The 14700-nt window shown below is 51.8% G+C and overlaps 2 protein-coding genes across 9 annotated transcripts in view; one reads left to right on the forward strand and one right to left on the reverse strand.

Moving 5' to 3' along the window:
- The window catches only part of LOC310829204 (uncharacterized protein), a 119905-nt gene that overhangs the window by 19571 nt on the left and 85634 nt on the right, over nucleotides 1–14700 (forward strand). The window lies entirely within an intron of this gene.
- Nucleotides 2304–14700, reverse strand: part of SRCAP (Snf2 related CREBBP activator protein) — a 31882-nt gene continuing 19485 nt past the window's right edge. For all 8 annotated transcript variants that reach the window (XM_083707291.1, XM_083707293.1, XM_083707292.1 and 5 more), the window contains 11 exons: nucleotides 14352–14678; nucleotides 13892–14133; nucleotides 13389–13753; nucleotides 12448–12650; nucleotides 12117–12286; nucleotides 11202–11398; nucleotides 9098–9212; nucleotides 8663–8791; nucleotides 8387–8569; nucleotides 7860–7943; nucleotides 2304–7461 (listed from right to left, as the gene is read on the reverse strand). In XM_083707291.1, the coding sequence (XP_083563417.1) occupies nucleotides 3544–7461; nucleotides 7860–7943; nucleotides 8387–8569; nucleotides 8663–8791; nucleotides 9098–9212; nucleotides 11202–11398; nucleotides 12117–12286; nucleotides 12448–12650; nucleotides 13389–13753; nucleotides 13892–14133; nucleotides 14352–14678 (5933 nt within the window). In that variant the 3' untranslated portion in view covers nucleotides 2304–3543. The remainder of the gene's footprint in view (nucleotides 7462–7859; nucleotides 7944–8386; nucleotides 8570–8662; nucleotides 8792–9097; nucleotides 9213–11201; nucleotides 11399–12116; nucleotides 12287–12447; nucleotides 12651–13388; nucleotides 13754–13891; nucleotides 14134–14351; nucleotides 14679–14700) is intronic.

Consider the following 14700-nt stretch of genomic DNA (forward strand, 5'->3'; position numbering starts at 1 on the left):
GGCTGTGTGTTTCAGAGGAATGCAGCCACTTGCTTTTTCACAAAACACTATGTTGTATGGAAAAGCTACAGGTCAGAAGGCTGTTGTGAGAGGAATATGCCAAAAATGAATCAAAAGGCCTAAAAAGTGTTAACGGGAAGTCATATATCAACTGACTCATTGTTTACTCTTGGTTACTGTTGGCTTCGGAAGGTGTCATTCCTGATGCTGGCTACAAAAATGTGACCAAACTGGTCCCCCGTTGTTTGTGGCATTGCCTGGCAGTGGGAACTTTTGTGCAATTGCCCCGTGCCTCAGCTGAGGCGTGGCCTTGTTTAGACTTGCCTGGGCCCATTTCTGGCTCCTTGATAATCTATTCTTGCTCATGGTACTTTCCAGATTAGATAAAAAACCTAGATATTGCAATAGGAAGGAACTAGCTCTTCTCCACCAACATGTGGAGGTAGTACAGGCCTCCCTATTAATCCCCGCTCCCTGAAAGGTATAAAACCAAGAGGGAGCGACTTCTCTCCCCCAGCGATCAAGAGACATTAAGAGTCAGAGGACACACTCCAGCCAGTCAGAGACTTAGGGTGCAAAGCAGAGTCAATGAGGGGTGAAGTCCAAGGATTGTCCCACAGGCTTGGCAAGTGGCTTGGAGGACTGCATTTGGTCCCTACGCCTAAGTTTCCTCACCCCTATCAACACTGTTAGAGCCCAAAAAACATTCCTTTTGGTACGAATGCTCTTGCACCAAAGAGGATGCCTCACCCAGAGTACAAAATAAATAAGGATGGACGCCCTGTGAGGGGCACGGGTGATGCTGTGGTCTAAACCACCGAGCCTCTTGGGCTTGTCAAGCAGAAGGTTGGCAGTTTGAATCTGCCCAACAGGGTGAGCTCCCGTTGCTCTGTCCCAGCTTCTGCCAACCTAGCATTTTGAAAGCACAACAGTGCAAGTAAGAACCCCTGCAGCAGGAAGGTAAACAGTGTTTCCGTGCACTCTGGTTTACGTCACGGTGTTCCATTGTGCCAGAGGTTTAGTCATGCAGGCCACATGACCCGGAAAGCTGCATGTGGACAAATGCCAGCTCCATAGTTGTCAACCTCCCCCTTTTTTGTGGGAAATTCCCTTATTCCAGCAGTTTCCCGCTGCTATCCCGGATTGTTAGATATCCTGTAGACTGTCCCCGGGATAGGTGAGGCTGCTGATCCCTTATTTTCGAGGATGTTGATCCCTTATTTTCAAATCTGAAAATTGACAGCTATGGCCAGCTCCCTTGGCTTGAAGCAAGATGAGCACACACCCCAGTCGTCCTTGACTGGATCTAACCGTCCAGGGGTCCTTTAACTTTACCATACCTGCCCCTGTGAGTCACTGAACGTCTGCATATATGGATTTTAGAAAATGGTGTGCCCCACCTTGTCATCACTTGACAGTGGAGGAAGACTGGAGAGCTCTCTCAGAGGAGCTGAAAGAGGCCATTAAGAAGACCGTGCTGCTTTTAGCAGCCAACCTGCTCAGTGTGCTTTTTCCTACCCTGGAAAATTTAGTCCTGAGCCTCAGTGTATAAAAGCAGGGATGTAGCCCTCCTAATGCTGTTACTATTAATTATATTTGTTGTATGTGTTGCTTGCCTCTAGCTCCTGTCAGCCTCTGCAAGCATGACCAAGAGTCACACCTGACAGAGGCCATAATCTCTGAAAGACCACAGGTCTCCCATCCCTGAGGTAAAAGATAATCCCGTCCTCTCAAAAGCCAGTCATGGCACACAAGCTGGTTTTAGACTAAAAGGGAAGTTATCTTTTTGAATATAAGTGTGGGCAGAGGGAGGGCCTCTGAGAGCCTGAGGCTTGCTCATGCAACACAATGCAATGGTCTAATATTGTGCATGAACCAAGCGTTGGATCTTCTAAGGCAGAGCTTTCCAAACTTTTCATGTTGGTGACACACTTTTTAGACATGCATTATTTTGCTACACAGTAATTCAGTTTTATTAGCAAACCGGAGGTTTAACTAACCCCTTTCTAGCCCCAGAAGCATTCAGACGACACATCTGCACACTGCAGCCAACACACTAATGTGTTGCAACACAGTGTTTGGAAAGCTCTGTTCTAGGGCACTGGTGGAGCACCAGAAGTTCCTGGACTCCAGTTCCTATCAGCCCTAGTCAGGATGCTCAAGAGTCAGGGATGATGGAAACTGTAGAGAGGCATTGGGAGGTCCACAGGTATCCCATCCCATCCCTGCTCCAAGAAGACTGAAACAATCAGAAAAGGAAGCACGAAGTGTCTTCTTTTTTAAAAAAAGACTCTACAGACCCATTTGGTGTGCTGTTGGTTTTTCTTTTTTTAACACTTTATTCATAGCATTATTCTGAAGAAAGATTACATCGGTCTTCTGTACAAGTTCTGAACATGCTTCAGTAGGAAAGACAGCTCCATGGGAACACCTCCCCCTCCACCCCAACTGCACCCCCTTCCCCCAAACCAGAGAACTACTGCCACCCCTCAATCCCACTGCGGTGGGGGAGGGGAGGGAACGTTGTGCTCCCCTATACAAAATAACCTTTGCATAGATTATGTTCAAAAGAACCTATTTTACAATGAGAGCTGTACACAGAGAGGCAGGGAAGGGAAGAGGGATTTGATCCAACTCAGAAGCCCACAGAGTCCTCGGAGCAGTGAGGCTGCAATATACATCATTAAAAATAAGACCATCTCTCCTGGTGGCAATGCAAAACGTGAGGGCACAACCTTCCCCTTTTCACAGAGTCAACTCTGCTACCTCCTTGTGCCTCAAGAGGGCCCTAAGCTGTGAACGGAATAAACAGGGCGACAATCAAAAGGGAAAGCCAGAGAAGGGGACCCAGCATTTGGTCACTGTCATTTAAAAACCAACCCAGAGGCATTAAAAAAGTAAGAGCTAATTGTGTTATAAATCAGGAGGGCATCCCCTGAGGGTTTCTTGAGGGGAAGGGGCCGAGGGAAAGGATGAAGAGCCCCAAAATGTGATTTTCATTTTAAAAAGGATGCAAGTGCCTAACGAAAGGCTGAACGGAGGCTTCCCAAAGTGGTACTGAACTTTGTGGGGGCCATTCAGTGGCAGCGGGAGCCCTAAAGCGTCACTCAGGGGGCCACACCTCTATGGGGCTGCTCCCCCACCCACTCCATGATCAGCAAGTAGCAGAATTAATTGGGAAGAGTGCTGGCTCTGTCACTTCCCCCGCGAGGGAGCAGCTGAGCTACACATCCAGAGCTAGCCAACTTCTGCAGGAGTGTCCCTCGCCCTGCTCTGAGACAAAGCATCCGGGAGGGAGCAGCCACGCCTGCTGCCCTCCTCCACCTCCTCCTTCAAGTAGTACTCTTAACAGTCAAGTCTGGAATGCAGGGAGCTGTGTGGGGACAGGGGAGCCCCATCGGCTGCCCTCCAGGATAACGGGAGGATCGAGAGCAAGGGGTGGGTCGGGGCAGGGGGCTAAAACTGCTTACAGTATGGGCGAGGAAGAGCTGGCCATTGCCCAACCCCCCCAGAGAAGTGACGGCAGAACTTCTCGCGCTGTGGTCACGTCTTGGGCTTGCGGCCTCTGTTACTTAGTGAAGAGGTAACCGGGGCTGCTGGAGAAGGAGCGCAGGAGGGAGAGAGCACCCCAGAGCCTCCCCCCGCTGAGGTGGGCACGGAAGCAGGGCCCGTTTTCCTGGTGGGGATGGGGGAGGAGGCCGGCCGGGTGCCGTCACTGGGCTTGGCTGCGCTACGGAGAATCCGGTCAGCCGGGCTCCCAGTGCGCCAACCCCGCCCCCGCCCCCTGCCCCGCCCACCACCCGACTCATAGCACTGGCGCTTGGGCTGTTGGGAGCACTTGTTGCTGCTGGACTCTGAGGAGGACCTCAGGGAGGACTCGGACTCCCCACCCTCTTGCTCCGATGTGGCCTGGGGAGCGGGTGACCGGCTGCTGTTGCTCACCCGGCTGCCCTTCAGGAAGCAGCGGCGTTTCCGTCGCTGAGTCTCGCGCTCCAGGGGTGGGACGAGGCTGCCAGGCCGCAGGCGGGTGGAGCGGGCGGGGGCGTCCCCAGAAGGCTGCTCCCAAGCGCTGCTCTCTGCAGACGAAGCGCCCTCAGGGAGCGCCTGCTTTGGGGAGGGCTGGGCTAAGCCCTCGCCACAAGACTCTGGCTTTTCCTCGCGCTTGAGCAGAGCCAGCCTGGTGAGCGGCCGGGAGTCCTCGCCCTCCGAGGAGCTCTGACTGACGCCCGGCAATGACGGGCCCAGTTCATCCTTTCTCCTCCTCCGTCGCCGTTTGCGGACAGGGGGAGCCGGGGTCTCCTTCTTCTCGGGGGAGATCTCGTGGTCAGAGGGTGAGGTGGGAGGTGGCGCGGCCTCCACACGAGGGGAAGGTGGGTTCTTTGGGGGCCGACCCCTCTTCCGCTTGGGCGGAGACTCGGAAGTTGTGGAACTGAGGGCTGCTTGGGGCGAGGGGCGGGGTGGGCGGGGCAGAGAAGGCAGTGCTTGAATCTCTGGGGAGGCTTCTGCTGCAGAGACAGCTCTAGGGGGAGTAGGAAGGGGCTCGCACGCTCCTGCGGAGAATTTGGAAACAGGCTTGGGGGGAGCGGCCAACAGTTCTCGTGCCTTAGGAGCTGGTTTAGAAATGGAGGTGGGTTTGGGATGCACAGGCATTCGGTTCCGCGCCTTGGGGGATACTTTTGAGATAGACGTTGTATTGGGATTGGGATGAAAGTCCAGCGATTCGTGAGTCTTAGGTATTGCTTCTGCCACAGGGGTGGGCCTAGGGGACTTGTCCCGCTGCTCCTGTACATTAGGGAGTAGCTCTGTGACCAGAGGATTTGCAGAGGAGGCTGGCAGAACTTCAGAATGAGAAGGCTTTGGAGACACAACGGGGGCCTCCCTTATCTTGGGGGGGCGGCCACGCCGTCGCTTTTCCACAGGAGAGTTGTTCTCACTACTCTCTGTTTTACCCTTGGGAGACTTGGTCTTGGGTGAGGTCGTCTGGGGCACCTTCTTGTTTAGCGTCTTACTTTTGAGCTGGGTCTTGGGCACCTTCTTCTCAGAGGTCTTGCTTTGGGACTGGGTCTCGGGCACCTTCTTCTCGGAGGTCTTTCTTTGGGGCTGGGTCTCGGGCACCTTCTTCTCAGAGGTCTTGCTTTGGGGCTGGGTCTCGGGCACCTTCTTCTCTGCGGTCTGACTCTGGGTGGTGGTCTCCTGGACAGGCTCCGGGAGAGGCTGGAGCAGCCCTGGACTCTGCTGCTCAGAGGACTTGTTCTTGGGGGGACGCCCTCGCTTGCGTTTCATAGGCTCAGCAGAAGGGCTAGTGTGCGTCTCTCCTCTTAGGCCACCATCTCTCTCCTTAGCTGCTGCCCGGCTCTCCAGCTCGATTCTCCGACGGGCAGGCAAGTCTCGCAGCAATGGCAGCTCTTTGCCAGAAGGGGAGGAGGGCTCCGGCTCTGACATGCTCTGAGCTGAGCTGTTGCTGGGACTCACCACGGTGCTGTTGGCAGTATCCAACTTGCGCACACGATTGCGGCGACGCCGAATCAGCTCTTTCTCCTCCACCACTGTGACCAGACGCCCTGGCAGCTTGCGCAAAACTTTGGCGGCCGGGCCATCTTGGTCCTGACAGCTCTGCCGGATCTGCACGTCCGCACTGGTTCGACGGCGAGGGGTTTTAATCAGCGACAGACTCTCATCTGCAGATGGCGCTCCTGAGCAGACAGCATTATCTGATGGACTTGCCTGTGAGGAGACAGCTGGCAGGCACGTGGCCTGAATTTCAGCCTCTTTGTTTTGGTGCTCCTCCTCATGAAGTTTCTTCCCAACAACCCCTTGATCCTGCTTGTGTGACTCCTTGGGGCTCTTGCTTTCACTGCTTGAGACCTCTGGTGTTGGCAATACAGTCTCTCCAGGTGCAATCTCAGACTCTGGCTCATCTAGGAAGCTTGAAGTGGGACATGGCAAGTCTTCTGCTCTGGGAACCTGCTCCAAACCATTTGGCTCCTTGACACAGGGCGGAGCTTCCAGTTGAACAAGGGAGCCAGCAGCTGGCATGGAGTGGTCCAGGGAAGGAAGCACAGGCACCTCAATCTTAGGGGTCTCACTGTCCAACCTGGATGATGCACTAACTGTGGACTCCAGGGGGGTGGCCTCTGAGCTTCTAGAGGTGAATGTCTTAGATGCTGTTCTGTCAGGACCATCGGAAGGTGCTGGCCCTTGAACAACCTCAGGCCTGTGTGCCTCAAATACAGAGTTCAGTGACTCCTGTACCTCAGTACTGCAAGAGGTGCTCATGTCTGCTTCTTCCTCTGACCTTGGCAGGCTCTCCTTTTGCTCCCTCAATGGTAGGTCTACCTCACAAGCAGCCTCGGGTTGTTTCTCATTAGGTAGTTCCACAGTGGCAAGGAGACTCACTGCGCTTGGTGCCTTCTCTTTAGTTGCTGGAACCTCAAGGACAGCCTTCTCAGTGCCAGGAGGTGACTGTGTACTCAACAACTTCTCCTCAGCCACTAGCACATCTTGTGCCTGGAAGACTGGTACTTCCACATTTGGGACATTCTTGGAAACAGGGGGCTCAGGGGCTGATGGACTGAGCTGGGCACTTTCTTTTTCTTCCTGCTCTTTTAAAACTGTTCTTAAACTGGCCACCTCTCCATCAAGTGCCCGAGGAGGAAGCTGGGGGAGTTGTGCCTCATTTACTGTTATTTCTAACCTAGGAGGGTTGGATGGGAGTTTATCCAACTCACAGGGTTTCTCAGGCTTCTGCAGGCCTGGTCTCACCTCCTTATCCAAGCCAGTATCTATTCTCTGGGGGCCACTTTGTGGCAACTTATCACCAGCAGGCTGGGTTTCTGTCCTTGGAGAAGTTCCTTTTAGCATTCTGTCACCTGCAGCCCCTGAATCTGCCTTCTGTGGAGTAACTGGTAGCAACTTCTCCGCAGCAGACAAGGTCTCTGTCCTGTGGGGATTATTTCTCAAAACCCTGTCACCAGAAGCAGAAGCCTCAGTCCTGTGGGGAGCTGTTTTCGGCACCCTCTCCCCAGTCACTGGGGCCTTAGTCCAGGGCTCCTCTCGGCGGGCCAAAGTTCTGCGGGAGTGCAGGACAGCCTGGGCAGGCTTTTCCTCCCGCACCAACTCCCTACGCACAGCAGCCCCTCGCGTGTGTTGAGCTACTTGGGGCAGGCTATCGTCTTCCTCATCCGTCACCATGTGGGAATGCCGGAGATTGGGTAGTCTTGCTTGGGGGGATTCCCCATCTCCACTCTCCCCATCCCGCAGCAGGAGGCGGGTGCTACGCAGCCTTTCACTCATGCGGGTGCCTGTCCTCTCTGAGGCTGTGCGGCTTGAACCCTTGGACTTCTTACTCTTCTTGCTGGTGCCTTCCTCAACAAGATAGCTCTCATCCTCATCCTCTGGCAGCTTGAAGACTACCTCATCCTTTGCCTGGTCAATATCTTTGCGGGCAGCTTCTACTTGTTCCTAAGGACAACAGAGCAGGGAGCTTAATAGACAGCCAAAGGGGAACTACTACTGATTTAACAAGTGATGCCAACCAGGCTTGGTCCATTCAGTGGCACCAGAGAGAGTAGGACTCTTAAGAGGCCTGAGCCATCTTCTTCCCCGATAAGACTGAGTACACAACACCATAACTTCTAATAACAACCCACAGAAGCTCCTCCTACAAGTTTCTGAACCTTGGTGTCATGACCATGAAAGATTGCTGTGCATTTGTCTTTAAAAAGTTACCATCTGACTGAGGAGCTCACCAACTTCAAACTGGCAGATGCAACCAATCAGTCACAGAGAATCCCTCCAGCTGTGCTTGCCTGACAAGATACTATGCAGGGGGTGCTTCCAGTCAGGGGTGGGGAATTTACCTCTGCCTGCTTCAGCTCCTCCCGACTGATGTCCTCCAGAGATGCCTCCAGGAAGTTCATGGCGTAACGTTCAATAGGGGTGAGCTGCAAAGGGAAAAGGAACTTCAGAGGGGTATCTGAGGGAAACTGCAGGCCAAGTCAGTCAGAATAGGGGAAAACGTGGAGATCCAGGTTATCAGGGTGGCTGCAGTGGAGGGGTGGGAAGGAGATGGAATAGGAACTGAAATTTCTAGAATGATTTTGGCTACCAAGTGTCTTGGAAAAGGAGGGCCTATAGTTCAATGGCAGAGTACGTGTTCTTCATGACTCAAATTCCATCATCTTCAGTTTTAAAAAAATCTCTGCTTGAGATTTTGGAGAATTGCTGCCAATCAGAGTAGACAGCACTAGTAGACAAGTCTGATTAAGGAAGCCTCAAACGTGCACATACCATGGAAGAACAGAACCACCATTCCATCCCCATCTAATTTAGTCTAAAAGTTGATAAGCACTTCCACTTTCTAAAGGGGCACCAAGAAACTGTGTACCTGTTCCACCAGGGAGGCAATCTCCTGCTCAGCTTTAGACATCTCCTCTTCTTCTTCCCTGCTGGGCCGATCTTCTGTGTCCAAAGGGATGTTCTCATTGAACTCTGCCAGCTCAGCCACTTGCTCTGCTTTGGCCTGGGTAGCTGCCCGGATGTCTTCGGGGTCTTCTGCCTTGCACAGTGCCTGTGAATCAGAGATAGCCACACAGATGTAAACAAGGACTCTCTTTGTTGGAGGGCCACCACTTTATTTTCAATATGAAAGCTGAAAGCTTACCTGCTCCAGAATCTGTGTCTGCTTGGTGGCCATGGGGTCCTCTTCATCCTCCTGTGCTACAGCTGAGGCCTCCCCTTCTTTCTTGGCTGGCTCATCTAGGGGCATGTCAAACAGCTCCCGAATTGTTTGCTGAGGAGCACAGAAATAAACACATTACAAACAGACCTTACAGAAGTGAGCTCCTCATTCTCAGCATACACGTCAGAAACCCAGTTGCAGCAAACTAATTTGTCTGTAAAATGCCATGAGATTCTTGTTTTGCCGTTCTTGCAGCAGACCAACACAGCTACTCCCAAGGATGTCTCAGGATAATACAAGTTTTAGGAACTCTTCATGAGGCTCAGCATCAAAACAGTGGCACTGCAAAGCCAACTGTCCGAAAGGCTATACAAAGCAGATTTCTGCAGGCAGGTCTTGACTGATCTGTGTGGTCACCTGTTTGAAATAGGCTGTCGTGAAGTTGCCACCCTCAATAGCCATATCTCCAAGCATCCTCTTCTGATTGGCCTTCTTCAGGATATTTTCCTCCACTGTCCTTTCACTGATCAACCTGTACAAAGCACCAGAGAGTCAACATTCAAGTTACTGCTAGCGTGTACAGCTTTTATATGTTACTGTGCCACCCTATTACAAGTCTCTTTCAGGAAGTGTGTCCTGGCTAAATAACAACAATTGTGCCCTGCCCATCCGACCAGGTTGCCCTAGCCACTCTGGGCAGCTTCCAACAAATATCAAGAACTTCCCTATACAGGGCTGCCTTCAGGCGTCTTCTAAAAGTAGTATAGATGTCTATCACTTCCTAAAGAACACGTTTCATATGCAAAAAGGTCCAAGGTTTGGTCCCTGCTATCTCAGGGTAAGGTTGGGAAATATCTCTGGGAATCCTGAAGAACCACAGCTAGTCAGTGAAGATAATATTGAGCTAGTCTAGACTGACTGGGCACAATAATATTATAATAATTTTATTATTTATACCCCACACATCTGGCTGGGTTTCCACAGCCACTCTGGGCTGCTTACAGCATATCTAAAAACATCAGTCCTTAAAAACTTCCCTAAACAGGGCTGCCTTCAGATGTCTTTAAAAGTCAGATAGTTGTTTATTTCCTTGACATCTGATGGGAGGGTGTTCCACAGGGAGGGTGCCACTACTGAGAAGGCCCTTGGCCTGGTTCCCTGTAACCTCACTTCTCACAGTGAGGGAACCAGCAAAAGACCTTCGGAGGACCTCAGTGTCCGGGTTGAGCGATGGGGGTGGAGACGCTCCTTCAGGTATACTGGGCTGAGGCTGTTTAGGGCTTTAAAGGTCAGCACCAACACTTTGAATTGTGCTCGGAAATGTACTGGGAGCCAGTGAAGATCCTTTAAGACCGATGTTATAAGGTCCCAGTGGCCACTCCCAGTCACCAGTCTAGCTGTTGCATTCTGGATTAGTTGTAGTTTCCAAGTCACCTTCAAAGGTATCCCCATGTAGAGAGCATTGCAGTAGTCCAAGCAGGAGATAACTAGAGCATGCACAACTCTGGTGAGACAGTCGGTGGGCAGGTAGGGTCTCAGCCTGTATACCAGATGGAGCTGGTAGACAGCTGCCCTGGACACAGAATTGACCTGTGCCTCCATGGACAGCTATAAGGCTGCACACTTGGTCTTTTAGGAGCAGTGTTAGACCCGCTGTACCCCAAGAACAGTACTTCTGTCTTGTTCAGGATTCAACCTCAATTTGTTAGCCGCATCCATCTGCCAAATGCCTACAGACACACACAGGACCTTCACTGCCCTCACTGGTTCTGATATGAAGGAAAGGTAGAGCTGGGTATCATCTTCATACTGGGACACCCAGCTCAAACCCCCTGATGATCTCTCCCAGTGGCTTCATGTAGATGTTAAAAAGCATGAGGGAGAGGACCGATCCCTGAGGCACCCCACAAGTGAGAGCCAGGGGTCTGAACACTCATCCTCCAACACCACTTTCTGGACACAGCCCAGGAGGAAGGAGCGGAACCACTGCATAACAGTGCCTCCAGCTCCTCTAGATGGTCCCGAAGGATGTCATGCTTGATGGTATCAAAGGCCACTGAGAGATTCAGCAGAACTAGGAAACAGTTTTCACCTCTTTCCCTAAACCCACCGGAGATCATCGACCAGTACGACCAAGGCAGTTTCAGTCCCATGATGAGGCTTGAATCTCGATTGGAAGGGATCCAAATGGCCTACATACTCCAGGCGTGCTTGGAGTTGTTAGCAACCACCCGCTCAATCACCTTGCCCAAGAATGGAAGATTTGAGACTGGGCAATAGTTGGCCATATTAGCTGGGTCCAAAGATGAAGCGCCTCTTTCAGCGGGTCTGGGAAAGCTCCCTCACAGAGGGAAGCATTCACCACCCTGCAGAGCCCATCGCCCAGCCCTTCCCGCTCGTTTTTATAAGCCAGGATGGGCAAGGATCAAGGAGACAGGTGGCCAGTTTCACAAGTCCAAGCAGCCTGTCCACATCCTTGGAGGCAGCTTCCTATGCCAGCGGCACAAGGAGCCCAGCTAACCTGTAGATGTGAACATCACGCGTCTGCCCGATACGGTGGCAGCGATCTTGGGCCTGGGCATCCATGGTGGGGTTCCAGTCACTGTCATAGAACACCACAGTGTCGGCACCCGTCAGGTTCACTCCCACACCACCACTGCGCGTTGACAAGATGAAACAGAAGATGCGCTTGTCTGCATTGAAGCGCTCCATCAGTGCCTGCCAGGATTAGAGAAAAATCTGGAGCCAAGGAGGAAAGAAATCCAAGACCCAAACTCCTGGTTTTACTTTTGAGCTTTGGAAAATGTACACAGTTTACAAGCCAGAAAAGTAAGGAAGCCAGACCAGTATACAATAATTTCCTTAATTCTGCAATCATAAAAACCATCTTCTATCTCCTGGATTACTCAAAAAGACACTACATAAAGAAGATGGAGATTCCTTAACTTCCATGACTTTCTTTTCTCATGCCATCCTGTCCCTGCTCTCTCTATAATCCATATTTGCCCAGGCGTTTCCTCCTGTCATCACATTGCTACTTGCCAATAATGACATAATTCTGGGGCAAAATGTAGACAGTAGTACCCAAATCTGGCAATTTCAGGTTTGAACCTTTGCAATCTTTGTACAATCCCCCCCTCCGATTTCTTTTAGCCACCTTTTGATATAATAATCACTAAAGCAGATTACAGACTACAATAATAAAAAAAGACACACACACAAAATTCACTCAGTAGCCCCTTTGTTCTCTATCAGATGGCAAAAGGCCATGAACGAACTTCCTTTCATTTGCCCCAAATGCAGACTAGCATTCTCCTGGAGTTTCATGTTTTGATTTTTTTGGATGCACACCTTGACAGACCCATTTGCCAAAGCAGCCTGGACCTCAGGAGTTCTCTGAGCACTTTGTAAGTGGCCACAGGCTGTTACTGCCTACCTGCCGCTGCTCCACACGGGTGCTACCATCCAGCCGCAAGTAGATATGTCCATGATAATTGAGAAACTGCTCCAGCACATCCAACATGCGAGTCATCTGAGTGAAGATAAGGACCCGGTGGGCACCAGCCTTGAGCTGCCGCAGCAGAACATCCAAAGTCTGCAGTTTCCCTGGAGGGGGAAAAAGGGCCAGAAAGAAAAACTGAGCAAAGGACAAAGAGTGCCCAGCAGGATAACTGAAGACAGTTCGCCCTAGCAGCTTTAATGCACAACACTCCACATTGTCCTGGCTCCTAACTGGCAACACGCAGGCCCTACCCGGCTACACGTACCACAGTCATATTGGATGAGGCGGAGGTCCGGGAACTGAGTCCGCATGTTGCAGACAATACGGTGCAGGCCGCTTGCACAGGGCGAGAACTCCTGTCTCAGGGTCTCCTTGAAGACAGCCTGCTGGAGCAGGAGTGATGGGGGCGGGTGAGAGGTATGCATGGTGATAGCAGGAGCCTCCACAGGAGGCATAACAAAGATGAACCTGCAGAGAAAGAAGGGAAAGCTGAGGACAACAAGGGGGATACCATGGCACCTCTGGAGAGCAGGGAGCAGGACTCTTGGGTTCCCTCATAGCCTTCAAGCTGCAGCTCCCAGGAACACTTTTTTAAAAAAAGGTTTTATATGCTTTACTGAAATTGATTTAATAACAAAACATTCTTATATATGGCATATCCAAGTATACAAATAAAAATCTCTTCAATCTTATACAGTCCATTTCACCATAGCTTCTTACTAAGATACTTAAGACTTCCCGTCACCCCACAGTGTAGTTACCAATTCTGCTATCAGTTGTACTTATAATTATTACTTTGTTCTTTTTATGTTATCTTACAGTTTATTACACTTTTTCGTACCCATTCTCATTATTTGTTGTTATTTTACATGGAAATCATTCAAACGCTGCCATAGATGCCACACCACTATTTTATTTTTCTAAATGTTTCCTGAACGTGTCCCATTTTTGAATAAAGCTCTGCTTTGTATTGCCTCTCAGCCTGTTTGTCATTTGTGCCATTTCGGCAGATTCTAGTAATTTATTCTGCCAATCTAGTTTTGTTGGAACCTTCTCCCCTTCCAGTTCATTGCAATCAACATTCCTGCAGCGGCAGTTGCGTACAGGAAAATTTCCTTTACATTTTTTACGTTTTCGCACCCTCTGTTTATTTTTTTTGCTGCCACCCCCCCCCCAAAGTTTTACCTCCCCACAAAAAGATGCTACCTCTCTATAATGTCTGTCAGTTCCTCAATTCGCTGCTGTGGCTTCAAGATAGCCTGGGCCAAGGTGTCTGCCCGCTGCCAGTGAGCCTCGAGGCGATGGGGGTCCTTTTGCACTTGTGCTGCATAACAGTGTGCATAGCTAGCCCCTCTGTAGCCCTTGGGCTCTACTTCCTGGGCTGGGGCTGCTGCTGGCTCCTCTTCCTCCTCCTCCTCCCTCCAGTGAGGGGGAGCAGGGGGGAAAAGAGTACAAAAGTGTAGCACCTCAGTGCCGTAAATTGGCACAAGGTTGCAGTGTTGCTCATTGAGGCGGAAGAGCCGGTCAAGGCGCTCTTCCTTCTGCTTCTTCCGCTTCTCTTCAAGTGATTCCTGCAGGCCAGAGAGAGTGAAGCCAGTCAGGGAGAACAGAGGCCAGGGCCCTTCCCCCAAGCGGCAATAACAGCCTCTAGGCCACCCTGCTCCTCGATCCCCCCCCCCCCGAGCCCAAGGCCTCCAGCAGGAACTCACCAGATAGAAGGGTGAGCGAGGTGGGGGAGGCGGCTGCCGCCTTGGCCGTGGGGCCAGGACGGAAGGGGGCGGGGGCGGCGTTGGGGTGGTGGAGCGCAGCATTAACATCTCTGGCTCCTCCTTGGGCACTGCGCTTGAGGCCGTCTGGGAAGTCATAGCTGGGGAGGTGTTGGCGGCAACAGTGACGGTGGCCGCTGGAGTGACCGCAAATGGAGCCGCTATCGGGGGTGTGGCAGCTGCAACTGAAAAAAGGGGGGACAGAAAGGGAATCAGAAGGGCTGCTGGGGAAAAGAGAAGAAACTAAACTCTACTAGAAGATGGTGCTTTGGCATTTCACGCTATCGTTTCCACCAATATCCAGAGCTGATGCTGACTCCCAAGATGGTGAGGAACTCTTCCCAACCCCACAGCTGTCTAAGATGCACGAATCGCTACGCAAGGTGCTGGGAAACATGCTTACCCAGCTGTTGCTCCAGGCTGGGGCTTGGCGCCTGTACCATTCGCAGCATGGGTCTCACAAGGCCCTGCAGGGGAGCTGGTGTGGGCGCCCTAACTGGCACCAGTGGCTGAGCAGGCAACCTGACAGGCGGCACAGGAGTCATGGGGAGCGGGGCTCGTTGGGCCATGAGGGCCGCTGGGAGACCAGGCAGTGTGGCAGCAGCTGTTGCTGTAGCAGGGCGCAGAGATGGCTGCTGCGGGCCAGGGGACGGGGTCAGCAGGCCATCTCGAGGAGCCTGACGCACAACGATCTTCACCACACCGGAGCTGTTCACTGCTGATGAGGGCACTGTGGGGGCAACAGCAAAGAG

The sequence above is a fragment of the Podarcis gaigeae genome, assembly GCF_964106915.1.
Source record: "Podarcis gaigeae genome assembly, chromosome: 13".
Taxonomy (NCBI): Eukaryota; Metazoa; Chordata; class Lepidosauria; order Squamata; family Lacertidae; genus Podarcis; species Podarcis gaigeae.